This window comes from Hylobates moloch, unplaced genomic scaffold, assembly GCF_009828535.3.
Source record: "Hylobates moloch isolate HMO894 unplaced genomic scaffold, HMol_V3 SCAFFOLD_13, whole genome shotgun sequence".
NCBI classification, from domain to species: domain Eukaryota; kingdom Metazoa; phylum Chordata; class Mammalia; order Primates; family Hylobatidae; genus Hylobates; species Hylobates moloch.
The window spans coordinates 36,739,185-36,759,957 of NW_026652288.1; the positions used below are offsets into that span (position 1 = coordinate 36,739,185).

At 48.8% G+C, this 20,773-nt stretch overlaps 1 protein-coding gene across 2 annotated transcripts in view; it reads right to left on the bottom strand.

Moving 5' to 3' along the window:
- SPTBN4 (spectrin beta, non-erythrocytic 4) overlaps positions 1-20,773 on the bottom strand; it is a 113,723-nt gene that overhangs the window by 80,422 nt on the left and 12,528 nt on the right. For both annotated transcript variants that reach the window (XM_032172883.2, XM_032172884.2), the window contains exons 3-5: positions 6,635-6,786; positions 4,241-4,414; positions 1,465-1,556 (exon numbers count right to left, since the gene is read on the bottom strand). In XM_032172883.2, coding sequence (XP_032028774.1) covers positions 1,465-1,556; positions 4,241-4,414; positions 6,635-6,786 — 418 coding nt within the window. The remainder of the gene's footprint in view (positions 1-1,464; positions 1,557-4,240; positions 4,415-6,634; positions 6,787-20,773) is intronic.

A 20,773-nucleotide genomic window follows, 5' to 3' on the forward strand; every position in this document is an offset into this window, starting at 1 on the left:
TAGATAGATAGATAGATAGTAGGAGAGGAGAGAAAAAGAGAAGCAAAAGAAAGAAGAGAGAAGAGAGGGAAGGAGAGAGGGAATAAGGAGAGAGATAGCAAGACAGAGAGAGAGCAAGATATAGACAGAGATGGGGAGGGAAAGGAGAGGAGAGAGAAAGAAGACATGAAGGAAGAGAAAAGGGAAGGAGGAAAGGGGGAAGGAGGGAGGAGAGAAGAGATAAGTACAAGGAAAAGCAGACATACAGATAGACAGACACATGGAGAAACAGATGGCAAAAGTCCCCGTGATCTCCCTTGCAAGACGGACATCCCAGAAGGATGAGAGTCAGAGAAGCCCACCTCCATCCCACACCTGCCCCTCCCTCCGTCTTCCCAGGGGCTGCTCTACAGAGGACAATTGAGTTTCAGGTCTTACTGCTCCGTGCAGGGCACAGAGTTGGGGACCCAAGGGAACCTGCCCAGTAGAGCCTGCGCCCCACCCTGCCACCAGCTCAGCCACACTGAAGGGACCAAGGACTTTGAACTTTCCTGTGTATGCCCTGTGAGGCAGAAGGGTGATGCTCACAGCGGGAGAGGGTGGCCAGAGCTTGGACATAGCATTGAAGGTCCACATAGGTGAATGTAAGATCTCTTGAAATGTAGGATGAAATGGGATGGGGGAGAGAGAGAAGAGAGCAGACTGGGGACAGTTCACCTCTTTCCAGCATAGGTCTCTGAGGAGTCCAAGAGTTCTATGTTATTATTTTTTATTTGTTTATTTATTTATGTGTTTGTTATTTATTTTCAAGATAAGGTGTTGCTCTGTAGCCCAGGCTGGAGTGCAGTGGCATGATCGTAGCTCACTGCACCCTTAAACTCCTGGACTCAAATGATCCTCCCATCTCAGCCACCTGGGAACCTGAGAAGCTATGACTACAGGCATGTGCCACCATGCCTGTGATTTAAAAAAAAAAAAAAAACTTTTTGTAGAGATGGGGTCTTGCTATGTTGCCTAGGCTGGTCTCAAAGTCCTAGCCTCAAGTAATCCTTCCACCTCATTCTCCCAAAGTGATAGGCGTGAGACACTGTGCCCAGTGAGGGCAAGAATTCTACATTTGAAACTGGGTGGGGTACAGTGGTCCCAGCTACTTGGGAGGCTGAGGAGGGAGGATCACTGGAACCCAAGGAGGTCAAGGTTTCAGTGAGCTATGATCATGCCACTGCACTCCAGCCTGGGTGACAGAGCAAGACCCTGTCTCTAAGTAAATAAATAAATTTGAACCTGGCCTTCCGGCATGTTAGGAAGAATTATTAGTCAAGGCTGGAGAAGTGGACATATTTTATTTACCAGCTGGTTAGTTTCAGATGTAACTTTTTGACCCTGAGGACATGGGCTGCGCCTTGAGCTCTTGTCTGGGAAGGAATTGCAGAGGTTAGGGGACCACTTGCCTAACCTCCTAAGGAAGGTGGTGGGGGTGCTTACCCAGCTGTCTTCATCTGACACCACAAGAGCAGAGCATCCTTGGCTGAGCGTGTCTCTCTGTTGTCCTCAGTCTCAATTTTGATGACTTGAATCTGTGAAGATACAAAAAATGGCTACCAGGGCCTGGAGAACTTGAGGCTTCGAATGCCCCCCACTCACCATCTGCTACCAGAGAAGGTGGCAGGTGACAGAGGAGATGGGGGAGGCAGCTTCTGGCTGGGGTTGGGGGTTCAGGAGTGTGAGGATAAGTCCTGAGAGCCAGGACATCCACAATTAGGGGAGCAGTTAGGACTCAGTTATCTGTTTCCAAGAAAGCCTCCAAGCTGAGCATCTGGGCCACTTTCCTGTCTAAGGCACTGCTGTCTCCTGCCTAGGCTAGTGCAGTGGCCTTCAGGCTGATCTCCCCACTCCTGTATCCACAGTCTGTTCCCCACATGGCAGAGGCAGGGACCCTGCAAACACTCAAATCAGATCCTTGCTCCTCTTTTCAACACCCTCCGTATCTCTGTTTCATTCAAGGTAAAAGTAAAAGTTCCCATGATCTCCCATCAGTAAGTTGATGACCTCATCTTCAACAGCTCACTCCATTCCATACCTGCTGGCCTCTTCCCTGAATCACAAGCATCCTCCCTCCTTGGTCCTTTAGCACTGGCTGTTCCATCTACCTGGAACATCCCCAACTCCAATGTCCTGGACCCATAACCACTGGACCCATCTCAAACTGGCCTCAGGGTGTTCCTCAAACCTGCTCCTTCTCCCTATCCCTGTCTCAGGGCAGCCCCATCATCCTCTAGTCCCCAGGCCAGAGGTCTGAGTCTTCCCCTGGACACCCTCTCCCTCTCCCCTCCCTTAAGGCCTGTCCACTCCACTCCCTGAGTGTCTTCCCCACCTGCGCCTTTTTGCCTCCGCATAGTCCCACCCTGGTCCAACTCCATCCTCCTCCCTGGGCTCTCAGCTCCGAATATCAGTGAACACCTCCAACCCAGAGGGATCTTTCTTTCTTTTTTTTTTTTTTAGATGGAGTTTCACTCTTGTTGCCCAGGCTGGAGTGCAATGGTGTGATCTCAGCTCACCGCAACTTCCACCTCCCAGGTTCAAGCAATTCTCCTGCCTCAGCCTCCCTAGTAGCTGGGATTACAGGCATGCACCACCAGACCCGGCTAATTTGGTATTTTTAGTAGAGATAGGGTTTCTCCATGTTGGTCAGGCTGGTCTCGAACTCCTGACCTCTGGTGACCCACCTGCCTCAGCCTCTCAGAGTGCTGGGATTACAGGCATGAGCCACCAAGCCCGGCCACTTTTTTTTTGAGACAGAGTCTCTGTCTATTACCCAGGCTGGAGTGCAGTGGTGTGGTCTCGGCTCACATTCTCCTGCCTCAGCCTCCTGAGTCGCTGGGATTACAGGCGTGCACCATGAAGCCCAGTTAATTTCTGTATTTTTAGTAGAGACGGGGTTTCACCATGTTGGCCAAGCTGGTCTTGAATTCCTAAACTCAGGTAATCCTCTTGCCTCAGCCTCCCAAAGTGCTGGGATTACGGGCATGAGCCGCCATGCCCAGCCAAAGGGATCTATCTTTCTAAACTTGTATGCACCTCCCCTTGATAAAACGTTGCAACCTCTCCCCATCTCAGACAGAATAAAATCCTAATTACTCATCACAGACCACCTAGCCCCTTCCACCACCTCAGCCTCAGCTCCTCCACGTCTCCCGTTGCCTCCCATTCTCTAGCCGCGCTTCTCTTCCTCCTGTACTTCCAACAGGTCAAGCTCATTTCTACCTCAGGGACTTTGCATCTGCTGTGCCCCCTGCCTGGAATGCATTCTCTCTTCATCTTTGTATGTCATTCAGCCATCAACTTCCCAGACAGCACTTTTCTGACCACCATATCTAAAATCTCAACACCACCAACCGACATTTTATATCCTATTACTGTTTTATCATAATCTGTATTTTTCTGCATAGCTTTTATTTTTTTTTTTTTAAGTCATGGTCTCATGTTGCCCGGGCTGGAGTGCAGTGGCATGATCATAGCTCACTGCAGCCTCACACTACTGGGCTCAAGCGATCCTCCTGCCTCAGCCTTCTGAGTAGCTGGGACCACAGCTACTCACCCATGCCTGGCTAATTTTTAAAAATTTTTTAAGGCCTCATTATGTTGGCCAGGCTGGTCTCAAGCTCCTGGCCTCAGTGTTCCTCCCACCTCAGCCTCCCAAAGTGCTGGGATTACAGGCCACTTCACCTGGCCCTGCATAGCTTTTTAAACTTCTCTAACTAGAACTGATCCTTTTTCCATACATGTCTTCTTTACATATTTATGTATTTATTATCTGTCTTCCTCACCATAATGCAAGCTCCTAAAAGGCACACCTTTGTCTGTTTGTCTCTATACTGGATCAAGATTGCCTGGATTCAAATTTCAGCTCCAACACCCAGCTATGTGGGATCTTGGGCAGATGACACCACCTATCTGGGCTTCCATTTCCTCACTGGTAAAATGAGGTACTAAATAGTATCTAATTTATGGGGTTGCTCTGTGTATTAAATGTCAAGTGCTTAGAACAGTGTTTGGAACAGGGTCGATACAAAATGATTATCGTGATGGTGGTGATCATGACAATTATTTTTATCATTATTTTCATCCCTACCACCTGGAATAGGATTCCAGCATATTAGGATATTATTGGAAGGAAGGAATGAATGAATGGGTAAATGGTGGGGAACGCCTTCCTAAGTCCCACCGTTGCGGGGCTTGGCAGGGGCCACTCAAGGGTCACCTGGAAGCGCAGGATGATGGTCCAGACCAGCCCCAGCGTCAGCCGGTGATTCCCATCCACGATGTCATGCGAACCCACGTTCTCCAGGTGCACGCGCTGCTCCTTCAGAAACTGCAGCGCCTTGTCCACGTTCTCCAGTGAGTGGATCCGCATGCGGCCGCGCGTGGGCCTGGGCTAGGGCGACAGGGGCGGTGGGAGATCGGGGGGGGGGTCTGGACAGACAGGAGCATGGCGCCCTCGGCCCCGCCCCTTCCAAAGAAGCCTGCCTCCCATGGCCACGCCCCCTGCGTGTCCAGGATCAGGCTATCCTCCTCTCGTTTTATCCAAGACGCAGGACTCAATCCTTCTAAAGAAGCCCTGTCTCTTCCCATAGCCAGACCCTTTAAAGAATCACACCCCTTCAAGGCTTATTCACGTCCCTGGCTCTGCCCCTTCCACAGGCGCCCCAGTTCGAACCTGATAACCACGCCCCCTCATCATGAAGCCCCGCCCTCCTAGCGCATAGTCTCAGCCCTAGCCCTGCCATTGGACCCCTCTCTACCAATGTTTTGCCACTAATCCCGTAGCCGCCCCGGCGCAGTGGCTCAATCCTGTAATCCCAGTTCTTTGGGAGGCCGAGGCGGGTGGGTCACTTGAGGCGAGGAGTTCGAGACCAGCCTGGCCAACATGGCGAAACACTGTCTCTAACTAAAAACACAAAAATTAGCCGGGCTTGGTAGCGCGCTCCTGCAATCCTAGGTACTCGGGAGGCTGAGGCAGGAGAATCCTTTGAACCCGGGAAGCGGAGGCTGCAGTTGAGCCGAGATCGCGCCACTGCACTCCAGCCTGGGTGAGACTTCGTTTCAAACAAACAAAAAATCCTGCGTCACACCCCTCACTGCTTCCCTTTCGGGTCCCTACCTAGAGCCACGCCCATCCCAATCAAGCTCCGCCCTGCCCCAGTGCTCCCTTTGTTTATAGCTCAATTCCTTCCAACAGCCTTGGTTCCTATCTGTTCTTTCTTTTTTTTTTTTTTTTTTGCTTTTGTTGTTGTTTTTGAAACGGAGTCTCACTCTGTCGCCTACGCTGGAGTGCAGTCGCGCGATCTTGGCTCACTGCAACCTCTGCCTCCTGGGTTCAAGCGATTCTCCTGCCTCAGCCTCCTGAGCAGCTGGGACTACAGGTGCCCGCCACCGCACCCGGCTAATGCTTTTTTATTTTTTAAAATTTTTTTGTAGAGACGGGTCTCACCACAGCGCTCGGGTTTATTTATTCATTATTTATTTATTTATTTTTGAGACAGGGTCTCTGCCGGGCGCAGTGGCTCATGCCTGTAATCCCAGCACTTTGGGAGGCCGAGGCTGGAGGATCGCTTGAGTCCAGGAGTTCTAGATCAGCCTGGGCAACATAGTGACGCCTCGTATCTATTTAAAAAAAGAAAAAATTTAAGAAAAAAGAGAGAGAAATAGAGTCTTGCTTTGTCGCCCAGGCTGGAGAGCAGTGGTACAATCATGGCTCACTGCAGCCTCGACCTTCCGGGCTCAAGCGATCCTCTCGCCTCAACCTCCTGGGTACTTGGGACTACAGGCTCGCGCCACCACGCCTGGCTAATTTAAACAAACAAACAAACAAACAAACCGTAGAGACGGGGGTCTCACTATGTTGCCCGGGCTGTTCTGAAACTCCTGGGCTCAAATGTTCCTCCAGCCTTGGCCCCCCAAAGTGCTGAGATTACAGGCATGAGCCACAGCGCCCGACTGTTCCTTTTCTATAGCCAGGCCCCTCACAATTCCTTGAGATCCAGGCTCCAGTCCTTTAACGAATCTCTACCCCATGAGAATCCCACGCTTTTAGATGAAACCCCATTCAAGCCCAGAGACACAGCCCCAACTCATACAACAAGCCACATCCCAGGACACCATCTGCGTCCCTAGACACCCACGACCTAGGTGTCACCCTACCAACGAACACTGCCCCCTAACCTAGAGCCCCGCACCTTCATTCACTACCCACCCCCAACCCGCAACACAGTTCTGCCGCTGTTTTATAGCCATGCCCCTGCTAGCTCATAACCCAGCCCAGTCCCTTCTAACAAACCTCCTCCCTTCTCTAATAGTCCTGCCCCTTGCAACAGAGCCCCGCCCCTTCCACCGAAGCCCCGCCTCGCAACCGTAGCTAGCGAGCCATCAGCTTCCGTTCCAGCCATGCGCCCAGGCTTCTCACACCAAACTCCGCCCCACGGCCACAGCCCCACACACCCGAGTAGAGGGACCTCTTACCCACAGGGCCCTTCTAGCCCGCTCCACCCGCCCATGAGCCAGGCCCCTGCTTGCAGTTCAGCCCTTCCAGAGAAGCCCAACCCCCAGCCTGAGACCCCAGGGAGGACCCCTGCCCCAGCCCTTCAGGCGCCCTCACCAGCTGCTCCCCAGACAGCACTTCCAGGAGCCGCGTGAGCACGAAGCCGTCCCGGAGGTCCACATACAGGTCCCCGATGTGGCAGCCCACGCGGGCGAGGTGCGAGTTCACCCACTTGGTGAAGGTTTTCTTCTGCACGGCTTCCCGCTCATCTGGAGGACAGGCCCTGATGAGCCCCCAGGCGCTTCCACCTTCACCCCAGCCCTCCGCCAGCCAAGCCTGCTCAGGCCTAGCTCTCTGCAAGAGTCCAGCCTCACAGGCGGATCACTTGAGGTAGGAGTTCGAGACCAGCCTGGTCAACATGGTGACACCCCATCTCTACTAAAAATACAAAAAGCAGCCGGACACGGTGGCAGGCGCCCATAATCCCAGCTACTGGAGAGGCTGAGGCAGGAGAATTGCCAGGCGGAGGCTGCAGTGAGCCCAGATCGCTTCACTGCACTCCGGCCTGGGCGACAGAGCAAGACTCCATCTCAAAAAAAAAAAAGAGTGAGTCGGCCGGGCGCGGTGGCTCACGTCTGTAATCCCAGCACTTTGGAAGGCCAAGACGGGCAGATCACAAAGTCAGGAGTTCAAGACCAGGCTGGCCAATATGGTGAAACTCTGTCTCCACTAAAAATACAAAAAAAAACTTAGCCGGGCATGGTGATGCATGCCTGTAATCCCAGCTACTCCGGAGACTGAGGCAGAAGAATTGCTTGAACCAGGGAGACCGAGGTTGCAGTGAGCTGAGATCACGCCACTGCACTCCAGCCTGGGCAACAGAGTAAGACTCCTTCTCAAAAAAAAAAAAAGAGAGAGAGTCCAGCCTCAGCAGCCATGTCTCCTCTTACCTGGGACGCCTTCCCCTACCCTCTGCCCTCTGTCCCCTACCCTCTGTCACCCACTTGGTGACAACCTTCCTGTCCCTTGAAGTTTTCCTGAGATGTCACTTGCACAGGAAGCCTTCCCTGCTTCTGACCCCAGTTGGGTCTAATCATTCATTCATTCAATAAATATTCGAATGCACACTCTGTGCCTGTTCAAGGCTCTGTGAATACAGACAGGGCCCTCACAGAGCTCAGTTCAGTGAGGACACGGACAAATACAGCCATGGCCTCAGCCTCCCAAAGTGCTGGGATTACAGGCATCAGCCATCGCGCCCGGCCTCAAGGAACTGTCAAACTGTTTTCCAAAGTAGCTGCACCATAGGCCAGGCCTATGCCTGCAATCCCAGCACTTTGAGAGGTCAAGGCAGGGGGATTTCTGGAGTTCAGGAGTTTGAGACCTGCCTGGGCAACATGGTGAGGGCCCTGTCTCTACCAAAAAAATACAAAAAATTAGCCAGGCAGGGTGGCATGCCCCTGTAGTCCCAGCTCCTTAAGTGGCTGAGGCAGGAGGATCGCTTAAGCTCGGGAGGTCGAGGCTGCAGTGACCTGTGCTCATGCCACTGCACTCCAGCAAGAGTGACAGAGCCAGACCCTGTCTCAGAAAAAAAAAAAAAAAGTTGTGGCCGGGTGCGATGGCTCACGCCTATAATCCCAGCACTTTGGGAGGCCAAGGAGGGCGGATCACGAGGTCAGGAGATCAAGACCATCCTGGCTAACATGGTGAAATCCCCGTCTCTCCTAAAATCACAAAAAATTAGCCGAGTGTGGTGGCATGTGCCTGTAGTCCCAGCTACACGGGAGGCTGAGGCAGGAGAATCGCTTGAACCCAGGAGGCGGAGATTGCCGTGAGCTGAGATTGCACCAATCTACTACAGCCTGGGCGACAGAGCAAGACTCCGTCTAAAAAAAAAAAAAAAAGTTGCTACACCAGCAATGTGTGAAGGCTCCAAATCCTTGCCAACACTTGCTATTTCCCAACCCCTCCTTTTTTTTCCCTTGAGATGGGGGTCTCACTCCGTTGCCCAGGCTGGAATGCAATGGTGCGATCTCAGCTCACTGCAACCTCTGCCTCCCAGCCTCAGGTGATCCTCCCATCCCAGCCTCCCAAGTAGTTAGGACTACAGGAGCATGCCACCAGGCCTGGCTAATTTTTGTATTTGGTGTAGAGACAGGGGTCTCACTATGTTGCCCAGGCTGGTCTCAAACTCCAGGCCTCAAGCAATCCAGCCACTTCAGCCTCCCAAAGTGCTGGGATTACAGATGTTAGCCCCACTGTGCTTGGTCGTTTCCCCCTACTTTTTTTTTTTTTTTTTTTTTTACTATGGCCATCCTAGTGGGTGTGAAGTGGTACTTCATTGTGGTTTTCTTTTGCACTTCCCTAATGGCAAGTTATATTGCACATCTTTTCATGCTCTTATCAGACAGTTGTATATCTTTGGAGAAATATCTATTCAAATCCTTTGGACATTTTTTAGTAGAATTATTCCTTTTTTTTTTTGAGTCACAATCTCTCTCGGTCGCCCAGGCTAGAGTGCAGTGCCACGATCATGGCTCACTGCAGCCTCAACTCCTCAGCCTCCTGAGTAGCTGGGGTTACAGGCACATGCCACCATGCCCGGCTGATGGTTTTATTTTTGTGGAGACAAGGGTCTTGCCATGTTGCCCAGGCTAGGCTCAACCTTCTGTGCTCAGGCAATCTTCCCACCTAGGCTTCCCAAAGTGCTGAGATTACAGGCTCAAGCCACCATACCCAGCCAGTTACATGCCTTTTGTCATCTGTACTATCATTGTGACTTCCTATGAATTGGTAATTATTTCATAATTTAAAGTTTTAAAAAGGCTGGGCACAGTGGCTCACATGTGTAATCCTAGCACGTTAGGAGGCCAAGGCAGGTGGATTGCCTGAGCTCAGGAGTTCGAGATCAGCCTGGGCAATTTGGTGAAACCTTGTCTCTACTAAAAATACAAAAAACTAGCAGGACTTAGTGGTGCACGTCTGTAATCTCAGCTACTCAGGAGGCTGAGGCACAAGAATCGCTTGAACCAGGGAGGTGGAGGTTGCAGTGAGCCGAGATCATGACACTGCACTCCAGCCTGGGCTACAGAGCGAGACTCTGCCTCCAAAAAATAAAATAAAACAAATAAATAATAAGGTTTAGGCCAGGCACGGTGGCTCACACCTGTAATCGCAGCACTCTGGGAGGCTGAGGCAGGTGGATCACCTGAGGTCAGCAGTTCAAGACCAGCCTGGCCAACATGGTGAAACTCCATCTCTACCAGAAAAACAAAAATTAGCCAGGCGTGGTGGTGGGCAACTGTAATCCCAGCTACTCGGGAGGCTGAGGCAGGAGAATTGCCTGAATCCGGGAGGCGGATGCTTAACCCAGCCAGGCGAGACCCATCACAAAAAAAAAAAAATAATTTTTTTTTTTTTTTTTCACCCAGGCTGGAGTGCAGTGGCGCAATCTCTGCTCACTACAAGCTCCGCCTCCCAGGTTCATGCCATTCTCCTGCCTCAGCCTCCCAAGTAGCTGGGACTACAGGTGCCCGCCACCACGCCTGGCCAATTTTTTTTGTATTTTTTTTAGTAGAGACGGGGTTTCACCATGTTAGCCAGGATGGTCTCGATCTCCTGACCTCGTGATCTGCCTGCCTCAGCCTCCCAAAGTGTTGGAATTACAGGCGTGAGCCACTGCGCCCAGCCAAAAATAAAGTTTAAAAAAGAAAAGGAAAATTGCTGCCTGGCCTTCCTCTTTCTTCCCCTGACTCCCATAAACTGGAAAACCAAGGTCAAGGTCTACAGAACACAAGATGAAATTAACCTGGAATCTACACTGACCTCTCCAAGCTAAGTCTTCCTGCCAACTGGGTTGCTCATCTCGAGATTATCTGGGAGGGAGAAATAGCTTCTCCATTAAGCTACTGTACTATTAAGCCAATTTGTTGGCAGCTTAGCCTGTACAGTTACTGTTAAAATCCCATTACTAAATAATATTGTTTCCTATTAATATTAAGTTTTCTCTTAATTCAGGAATAAAGATGTATATTTCCAGTCTATTTCTCCTTCAACCATTTGAAATCTTTGAATAATTTCCTTTTTCATAAAATTTACCTTTTGTGACATTATCAATAGTGGGGTGAAGGGAAGGGGTGATGGTTAATGGGTACAAAATACGAAAAGAATGAATAAGATCTAGTATTTGATATCAGTACAACAGGGTGATTATATTCAATAATAATTTAATTGTACTGGTTTTTCTCTCTTTTTTTTTGATACAGGGTCTGCCCTGTATCAAATCCAGGCTGGAGTGCAGTGGTGTGAGATCATGGCTCACTGCAATCTCTGCCTCCCGGGCTCAAGCCATCCTTCCACCTCAGCTTTGTGGATAACTGGGACTAAAGACATGCACCACCACGCCCGGCTAATTTTTGTATTTTTAGAAGAGTCAGGGTTTAGCCATGTTGCCCAGGCTTGTCTGAAACTCCTGGACTCAAGTGATCCACCCGCCTCAGCCTCCCAAAGTGCTGGGATTACAGGCATGAGCTACTATAACTGGCCTGATTGCACATTTTAAAATAATTAAAAGCATATAATTGGATTGTCTGCAACACAAAAGTATCTATCCCATAAATATATATAACTACTATGTACCCACTAAAATTAAAAATACAATTTTTTTAAAAAGTATTGCTTCTTATTCTAGCAGTAGAAAATATACATTTACTTGTCTGTATTTTTTTAACTTTAAATTGCACCTTGAATGTTTACCTCTAGTTTGAAAATGAATACGTGAATATTAACAGTAAACGCAAAGGAAATATCTTGTTTGTGTCAATGTGGGTTTTGTGCTATTTAGATAAGATGGGACCCTATGTGAACACTGATCATCAATCATGAGAAAGTGATGGCAGAAAAGATGCTAAATTGAGGATTTATTCCTCTGCCTTCTGATAGATGATGCCCACGCCAAGTAGCAGGTTTTGGCTAGTACTAAAGCCAAAGTGGAATTTTAGTGCATCCTCAGAGTGGTACCAGAATGAGGACAACTGGGTTCTGCCCTGTCTCTACTGATAACTGGCTGGGTGACTTCTCGAGGTCATCTCCCCTCTTTGGACTCCAGTTTTCACATTTACAAAAAGAGGGATTTGGACTAGATTTGGCTTTCTTCAATGGATTCTGGGGGATCATCGATCTGGGGAACTCATACTTGAGAGAGGTAGGGGTGGGGGGGGGTGTGTGTGCATATGTGTATACATATATATATTATTTATTTATTTATTTATTTTTTGAGATGGAGTCTCCCTCTGTCTCCCAGGCTGGAGTGCAGTGGTGTAATCTTGGCTCACTGCAACCTCCACCTCCCAGATTCAAGCAATTCTCCTGCCTCAGCCTCCCGAGTAGCTGGGATTACAGGCATGTGCCACCATGCCCGACTAATTTTACATATTTAATAGAGACAGGGTTTCTCCATGTTGGTCAGGTTGGTCTCGAACTCTCGAACTCAGGTGATCTGCCCACCTCGGCCTCCCAAAGTGCTGGGATTACAGGCATGAGCCACTGAGCCCAGCCTCTGAGATATATTTGGTTGCACCTCCACTGTGTTTTAAAAAATGTAAATCAGTTGCCAATATTTTAAAATAGGAAAATTTTGTCTTTAAAAAATTTAGATTTTTGGCTTCTCATGAAATATCACATGATACGGCAACCCTGGACCTCCACTCCTGCCAGGCTGCCATCGCGGGGGCTGTATGGCCGCTGCCCTCTTACAGGAGGTTCCACTTCTCTCGGTGTATGCAGTCCATCTGGTCTTGGTGGGCATTTCAGTTTTCAACTCTTGCTCCATGCTAACAAGACTGTAATCAGGAATAGAAAAATCAGGCCAGGCATGGTGGCTCATGCCCATTATCCCAGCACTTTGGGAGGCCAAAGCAGGAGGATTGCTTGAGGCCAGGAGTTCCACACCAGCCTCAGCAACATAGCAAGACCCCATTTGTATAAAAAATTAAAAATCAAGACAGGCGTGGCGGCTCACACCTGTAATCAGAGCACTTTGGGAGGCCGAGGTGGGTGGATCATCTGAGGTCAGGAGTTCAAGACCAGCCTGGCTAACATGGTGAAACCCCATCTCTACCAAAAACATAAAAATTAGCCAGGCATGGTGGCGGGCGCCTGTAATCCCAGCTACGCAGGAGACCGAGGCAGGAGAATCGCTTGAACCTGGGAGGTGGAGGTTGCAGTGAGCTGAGATCACGCCATTGCACTCCAGCCTGGGCAACAAGAGTAAAACTCCATCTCAAAAAAAAAAAAAAAAATTAAAACTTAGCCAGGCATGGTGGCGGGCAACTGTAATCCCAGCTACACAGGAGGCTGAGGCAGGAGAATTGCTTGAACCTGGGAGGCGGAGGTTGCAGTGAGCTGAGATCGCGCCCATTGCACTCCAGCCTGGGCAACAAGAGTAAAACTTCGTCTCAAAAAAAAAAAAAAAAAAATTAAAACTTAGCCAGGCATGGTGGCCTGTGCCTATAGTCCTAGCTACTCAGGAGGCTAAGATGGCAAAATGCCTTGAGCCCAGGAGGTTGAGACTTCAGTGAGCCATTGTTGCAACACTACACTTCAACATTGACAACAGAGTGAAATCCTGTTTCAAAAAAAAAATATATATATATATATATATATATAGGGGTATCATCCTTTATGAAGTTGCCATTCAGATGGTCCAGGATCAATTTCTTTCTTTTCTCTCTTTCTCTCTCTCTTTCTTTCTTTGTTTCTTTTTCTTTATTTTCTTTCTCTCCTTTCTTTTTCCTTTCTCTTTCTTTCTTTCTCCTTCCTTCCCTCTTTCTTTCTTCTTTCTTTCATTTCTTTCTCTCTTTCCTTTCTTTCTTTTTCCTTTCTCTTTCTTTCTTTCTCCTTCCTTCTCTCCCTTTTCTTTCTTTCTCCTTCCTTCTCTCCCTCCCTCCCTCTCTCTTTCTCTTTGTTTCTCCTTCCTTCCTTCCTTCCTTCTTTTCTTTCTTTCTTTCTTTCTTTCTTTCTTTTCTTTCTTTCTTCTTTCTTTCTTTCTGTGTCTCACTCTGTCACCCAGGCTCTGGAGTGCAGTGGCATAATCATGGCTCAGTGCAGCCTCAACCTCCCTGGGTTCAGGAAATCCTCCCACCTCAGCCTCCCCAGTAGCTGGGACTGCAGGCGCATGTCACCACACTTGGCTAATTTTTGTATTTTTTTGTAGAGACAGGATCTTGCCATGTTGCCCAGGCTGGCCTCAAACTCCTGGGCTCAAGCAATCCTCCTGCCTCAGCCTCCCAAAGTGCTGGGCTTACAGGTGTGAGCCACTGCACCCAGCCCAGGATCAGTTTCTATTCACTTTCTTTGGGTATCATCAAAATGAAATCACAAAACAAAAAGTATTGTCATGGGGCTGGGCATGGTGGCTCATGCCTGTAATCCCAGCACTTTGGGAGGCCTAGGTGGGCGGATCACTTGAAGTCAGGAGTTTGACACCAGCTGGCCAACATGGTGAAATCCTCTCTCTACCAAAAAATAGAAAAATTAGCCATGCGTGGTGGCACGTGCCTATAATCCCAGCTACTCGGAAGGCTGAGGCAGGAGAATCACTTGAGCCTGGGAGGTGGAGGCTGCAGTGAGCCAAGATTGCGCCATTGCACTCCAGCCTAGGTGACAGCAAGACTCTCTCAAAAAAAAAAAAAAATTCTCAGAGTGTTGCTCTGACCTGAGATGACACTGAATGTTGACCGTGTTGGTGTGTTTACTGTGCGGGGATCTTCCGTTTCCCTCTCTGGTGCCACCTTCCACTCCTCTTCCCCGTGCTGTGGTGGGTCCAGGGAGGCTGGCCAGTGTGGACTGTATGAATGGACTCCCCAACCCTCAGAGTCCCTCCGACTTCCAGCTGGGTTTGGCCAGCAGGAGATCAGAGGAGTCAAGGGGTTTGTTCCTTCCTGCTCCCTCCCTCCCTGCCTGACCTGCTCCTGGCAGTGCCTGGTTTCTTTCCCTACATCCCCAGCTCCTGCTGGTGACGCCTCTGTCCTCTCTCACCACTCCCTTCTCTGCTCCAGTCGCTGCAGGTCTCCACTGCCCTTGGAGGTTCCCTTAATCCTGCCCACCCCTATGTCAGTAGTCCCTTCATTAGACTTGCCCCAACTTTACCCCTTTGTGGGACGCCATCTGCTTCCTGCCAGGACTGTAGCTGACACAGATACCTTTGGGGTTTCAAGACTTCTGGCCAGGCTGGGCAAGGTGGCTCACACCTGTCATCTGAACACTTTGGGAGGCCAAGGTGGGAGGATCACTTGAGCCCAGGAGTTTGAGACCAGACTGGGCAATATAATGAGGCCCCCATCTCTTAAAAAATATTTTAAATAGCTAGGCATGATGGATGTGCACCTGTGGGGTGCACTGCTCAGAAGGCTGAGGTGGGAAGATTGTTTGAGCCTGGGAGTTCGGGGCTGCAGTGAGCCGTGATCGCACCACTGCATTCCAGCCTGGGCAAGAGAAGGAGAACCTCTCAAAACAAATAAACAAACAAAAATACTCCAGGCCAAATGACAAGTTTCCTCTGCTATTGTGCTTATGTTGAGTTCTTTTATTTATTTATTTATTTATTTTAGACAGTCCCACTCTGTCACCCAGGCGGTAGTTCAGAGGCACGATCACGGCTCACTGCAGCCTTGACCTCCTAGGCTCAAGGGACACTCCCACCTCAGCCTCCTGAGGGGACTACAGGCGTGCACCACCACAGCTAGCTATGTTTTTCATTTTTACTTTTTGTAAGATGGGGGTCTGGTTATGTTGTCCAGGCTGGTCTCAAACTCCTGGGCTCAAATGATCCTCCCACCCTCAGCCTGCCAAGTAGCTGGGACTATAGGTAAGTATTATTATGCCCAGCTTTTTACCATTTATACATTCTTCTCCAATAACAATCACAAGTGAAACACATTTCCTTAGGATTAAGACTTTAATTTGGCCAGGTACAGTGGTTCATTATGGGCCTGTAATCTCAGTACATTGGGAGGCCAAGGCTGAAGGATTGCTTGAGCCCAAGAATTTGAACCCAGGGGAGACCCCTGTCTCTACAAAAATATAGAAATTAGCCAGGCATGGTGGGGTGCACCTGCAGTCCTGCAGTACCTGTAGTACTGGAGAGGATGAGGTGGGAGGATCGCTTGAGGCCGGGAGCTGGAGGTTGCAGTGAGCCGAGATCACACCACTGCACTCCAGCCTAGGTGATAGAGCAAGACCCTGTCTTAAAAATAAATAAATAACAAATGCACTCAGAGACACATGGATGAGTCTTAAGGCAAAGTTCTGAATAAAAAAAACAATAATGTGGCTGGGCGTGGTGGCTCACAGCCATAATCCCAGCAATTTGGGAGGCCAAGACGGATGGATCACCTGAGGTCAGAAGTTCGAGACCAGCCTGGCCAACATGGCGAAATCCCGTCCCTACCGAAAATACAAAAATTAGCCAGGTGTGGTGGTGGGCACCTGTAATCCCAGCTACTCTGGAGGCTGAGGCAGGAGAATCGCTTGAACCCAGGAGGCGGAGATTGCAGTGAGCCGAGATTGTGCCACTGCACGCCAGCCTGGGAGACAGAGCAAGACTCTGTCTCAAAAAAAAAAAAAGAAAAAGAAAAGAATGCAATCTGTAACATGATAAAACTTGTATCAGTTAGCAATACCTGCATGCAGAAACCCATAGATAAGTGGCTCTCAGATTTATGACAAAGTGACACTGCAGTTCAGTAGGGAAAGGATAAATAAATGCAGCTGAGTCAACTGGATATCCATATGGGAGAAGAAAACAAACTGACCTGCACTGTACACAATAATACATACAAATAAACTTCATTCAGCTTACAAATCCAAATGTGAAAGGACTAAAATAAGGCTTTTAGGCCGGGCGCAGTGGCTCACGCCTGTAATTCCAGCACTTTGGGAGGCTGAGGTGAGAGAATCACTTGAGGTCAGGAGTTTAAGATGAGCCTGGCCAACATGGCAAAACCTGTCTCTACTAAAAATACAAAAATTAGCCGAGCATGGTGGCATGCACCTGTAGTCCCAGCTACTGGGGAGGCTGAGGCAGGAGAACCACTTGAACCCAGAAGGTGGAGGTTGCAGTGAGCCGAAATCATGCCACTGCACTCTAGCCAGGGTGATATGATAGAGTGAGATCCTGTCTCAAAAAAAAAAAAAAAAAAAGAAAGAAAGAAAGAAAGAAAAGAAAAAATCTGTTAATCAGAGGCAGACAAATTAATAAGAAAATGGGCAAAAGACTTGAATGGGGCCGGGCTCGGTGGCTCGTGCCTATAATCCCAGCACTTTGGGAGGTTTGAGACCAGCCTGACCAACATGGCGAAACCCTGTCTCTACTGAAAATACAAAAATTAGCCAGGTGTGGTGGCGCACGCCTGTAATCCCAGCTACTCAGGAGGCTGAGGCAGGAGAATCACTTGAACCCGGAAGGTGGAGGTTGCTGTGAGCCAAGATCATGCCACAGCACTCCAGCCTGGGCAACAGAGCAAGACTCCATCTCAAAAGAAAAAAAAAAAAAAGACTTGAATGGGCATCTCACGAAAGGATATTTGAATGGCCAATAAATGTATGAAAATGTGCTTCACCTTCTTCGTTGTTCTTAGTCATCAGGAAAATGCAAAGTAAAACCACAACAGAATGCACAGCCACCAGAATGGCTAAAATTTAAAAGACTGACCATCAGCTGGGCATGGTGGCTCACGCCTGTAATCCCAGCACTTTGGGAGACCGAGGCAGGCAGATCACCTGAGGTCAGGAGTTCGAGACCAGCCTGGCCAACATGGTGAAACCCTGTCTCTACTAAACATACAGAAATTAGCTGGGCGTGGTGGTGTGCGCCTGTAATCCCAGCTACTCAGGAGGCTGAGACAGGAAAATTGCTTGAACTCAGGAGGCGGAGGTTGCAGTGAGCTGAGATTGCACCACTGCACTCCAGCCTGGGCGACAGAGTGGGACTCTGTCTTAAAAAAAAAAAAAAGACTGACCATAGCAAGGGTGGGGTGCACAGCAACTGTATCTCTGGTACGCTGCTGGTGGGAATATAAAATGATACAAACTGGCAGTCTCTACTAAAGTTAGATATACACCCACTTGGCCAGGCGTATGGCTCACACCTGTAATCCAAACACTTTGGGCAGCCAAGGCAGGAGGACTGCTTGAGCCTAGGAGTTGGAGACCAGCCTGAGCAACATAACGAGACCTCGTCTCAATTAACAACAACGAATACATATATATGTAAAATAAAATATATACCCTTACTCTATGATTGGGCAACTTCACTCCTGGGTGGGTATAAACCACCAGAAACAAGCGCTTATGCCCACCAAGAATGTGTACTAGAAACTTGAGAACACCACCATTTATTTTATGTATTTATTTATTTAAGACAGAGTCTCACTCTGTCACCCAGGCTAGAGTCCAGTGGCACTATCTTGGCTCACCGCAACCTCCGCCTCCTGGGTTCAAGTGCTTTTTCTGCCTCGGCGTCACAAGTAGCTGAAATTACAGGCATGCACCACCACAACCAGCAAATTTTTTTGTATTTTTAGTAGAGATGGGGTCCTGCTGTATTGCCCAGCCTGGTCTTGAACTCCTGGCCTCAAGTAATCCTCCCGCCTTGGTCTCCCAAAGTGCTGGGATTACAGGCATGAGCCACCGTGCCCGGCCCAACACCACCATTTATAGTAGCCCCAAACTAGCAGCAACCCAAATGCTCATCGACAGGTGAATGCATAAACACACTGTGGCACATTCACACCATGCAACACTATACAGCAAGGAGAAGGACCAACCCACAAGTACAGGGAGACATGGATGAATCTCCCAGAAGCATAATGTTGAGTGAATAAAGCCAGACACAGAACAACACACAGTGCATTATTCCATTTATAGAAAGTTAAAACACCAGCAAAATGAAGCTGAGCTGTTAGAAGTTAAGAGAGTACACCCTTGGACTGTAGTGACAGGGAGGTGGCGTGAGGATGTTTTTCTGGAGCTGTCATATGTCACATTCTGTTTATTTGTTTTTTAGAGATGGTATCTCATCCTGTTGCCCAGGCTGGAGGGCAGTGGCACCTTCTTAGGTCACTACAGCCTGGAACTCCTGGGCTCAAGCAATCTTCCCACCTCAGTCTTTTGAGTAGCTAGGACTACAGGCTCATGCCGCCACGCCCAGCTAATTTTTTTTTTTTTTTTTTGAGACGGAGTCTTTCTCTGTTCCCCGGGCTGGAGTGCAGTGGCTTGATCTCCGCTCACTGCAAGCTCCGCCTCCCGGGTTCACACCATTCTCCTGCCTCAGCCTCACGTGTAGCTGGGACTACAAGTGCCCACCACCACACCCAGCTAATTTTCTGTATTTTTAGTAGAGACAGGGCTTCACTGCGTTAGCCAGGATGGTCTCTATCTCCTGACCTTGTGATCCACCCGCCTCTGCCTCCCAAAGTGCTGGGATTACAGGCGTGAGCCACCGCGCCTGGCCCCGCCCAGCTAATTTTTTTGTTTTGTTTTTTGTTTTGGGGAGATGGGGTCTCTCTATGTTGCCCAGACTGGTCTTGAACTCCTGGCCTCAAGTGATCATCATGTCTTGGTTTCCCAACACACTCGGATTACAGGCATGAGTCACCACACCCCGTTGTATATTCTGGTTTTTTGTGTTTTTTTTTTTTGAGACGGAGTCTCGCTCTGTCGCCCAGGCTGGAGTGCAGTGGCGCGATCTTGGCTCACTGCAAGCTCCGCCTCCCGGGTTCACGCCATTCTCCTGCCTCAGCTTCCTGAGTAGCTGGGACTACAGGTGCCCGCCACCATGCCCGGCTAATTTTTTGTATTTTTAGTAGAGACGGGGTTTCACTGTTTTAGCCAGGATGGTCTCGATCTCCTGACCTCGTGATCTGCCCACCTCGGCCTCCCAAAGTGCTGGGATTACAGGCGTGAGCCACTGCACCCGGCCCTCTGTTTTTTAATATGGGTGCTGGTTACAAGAGAGTACTCATTTGTGGAAATATTGGCATGATTTATCTGCCATTCTGTGTCATGAACTACTTTAATAATAAAAAGTTAAATATATATATATATATGCTTACTCATTAGCAATGCACATTTTGCAAAATTATCCTTATGCAAAGAAAAACATTCACATTAAAAACTATCTGAATGGGGTGAGAAGCAGTGGCTTCCCAACACTTTAGGACGTCGAGGTGGGAGAATTGCTTGGGCCCAGGAGTTCAAGATCAGCCTGGGCAACATAGCAAGACCCCATCTTTATTTAAAAAAACAAAAGAAAACAATTTCAGTGGTTGCCTACAGGGGAGAAGAAATTGATTTGAGATTTGGGAATAAAAGAGAATTGGAGAGAGGTGTCACACAGATCAATGACAGTAGTGAGCCACAAACTGTGGAGGGTGAGCAGGAGAACACACTGAACGTGGGGTCCAAACAATTTTCCTTAATGTTGAAAAAACTGATAGAGACAGGGTCTCACTATGTTGCCCAGGTTGGTCTCAAACTCCTGGGCTCAAGTGATGCTCCCATCTCAGCCTCAGTGCTAGGATTACAGGCGACCTGGGAGGTAGAGGCTGCAGTGAGCCGTGATCGCACCACTGCACTCCAGCCTGGGTGGCAGAGCGAGACTCTGCCTCAAAATAAAAGCGGGAGAAAAACCATGAGAGAGCTGGGCAAAGGGATGCAAAAGAAATGCAGCTTGCTTCTATAATGAAAGGGCTGTGACAGTGAAAGAAAAAAAATTAAAAATAATTTTTAGTACTTTAGAAAACACTGAAAACTATAAAGATTAAAAATAAAAACTGCCCATAAAAAAAAAAAAGAAAAGAAAAGAAATGCAGCATATCGGTCTACGTCACATTTGCACTTTGAGCAGCAAGGTAGGTGGTTTCAGCAGGACAGCAGCATCATGAAGTTACTATTAAGCTGAATGTTACTGGTTTGGGGTCTGGAGTTCCTCTATAAGTGTGTTTTACTTGTAGAGCTATATGTGAACCCTAAGCATGGGAGATTTAAGCAGAGTTGTGCATTTGTGAGCATTTATGAAAATTATACAGGCCAGGCGTGGCTCATGCCTGTAATCCCAGCACTTTGAGAGGCTGAGGCAGGTGGACCACTTGAGGTCAGGAGTTCAAGACCAGCCTGGCCAACATTGTGAAACCCCATCTCTACTAAAAATACAAAACATTAGCTGGGCGTGGTGATGGGCGCCTGTAATACCAGCTA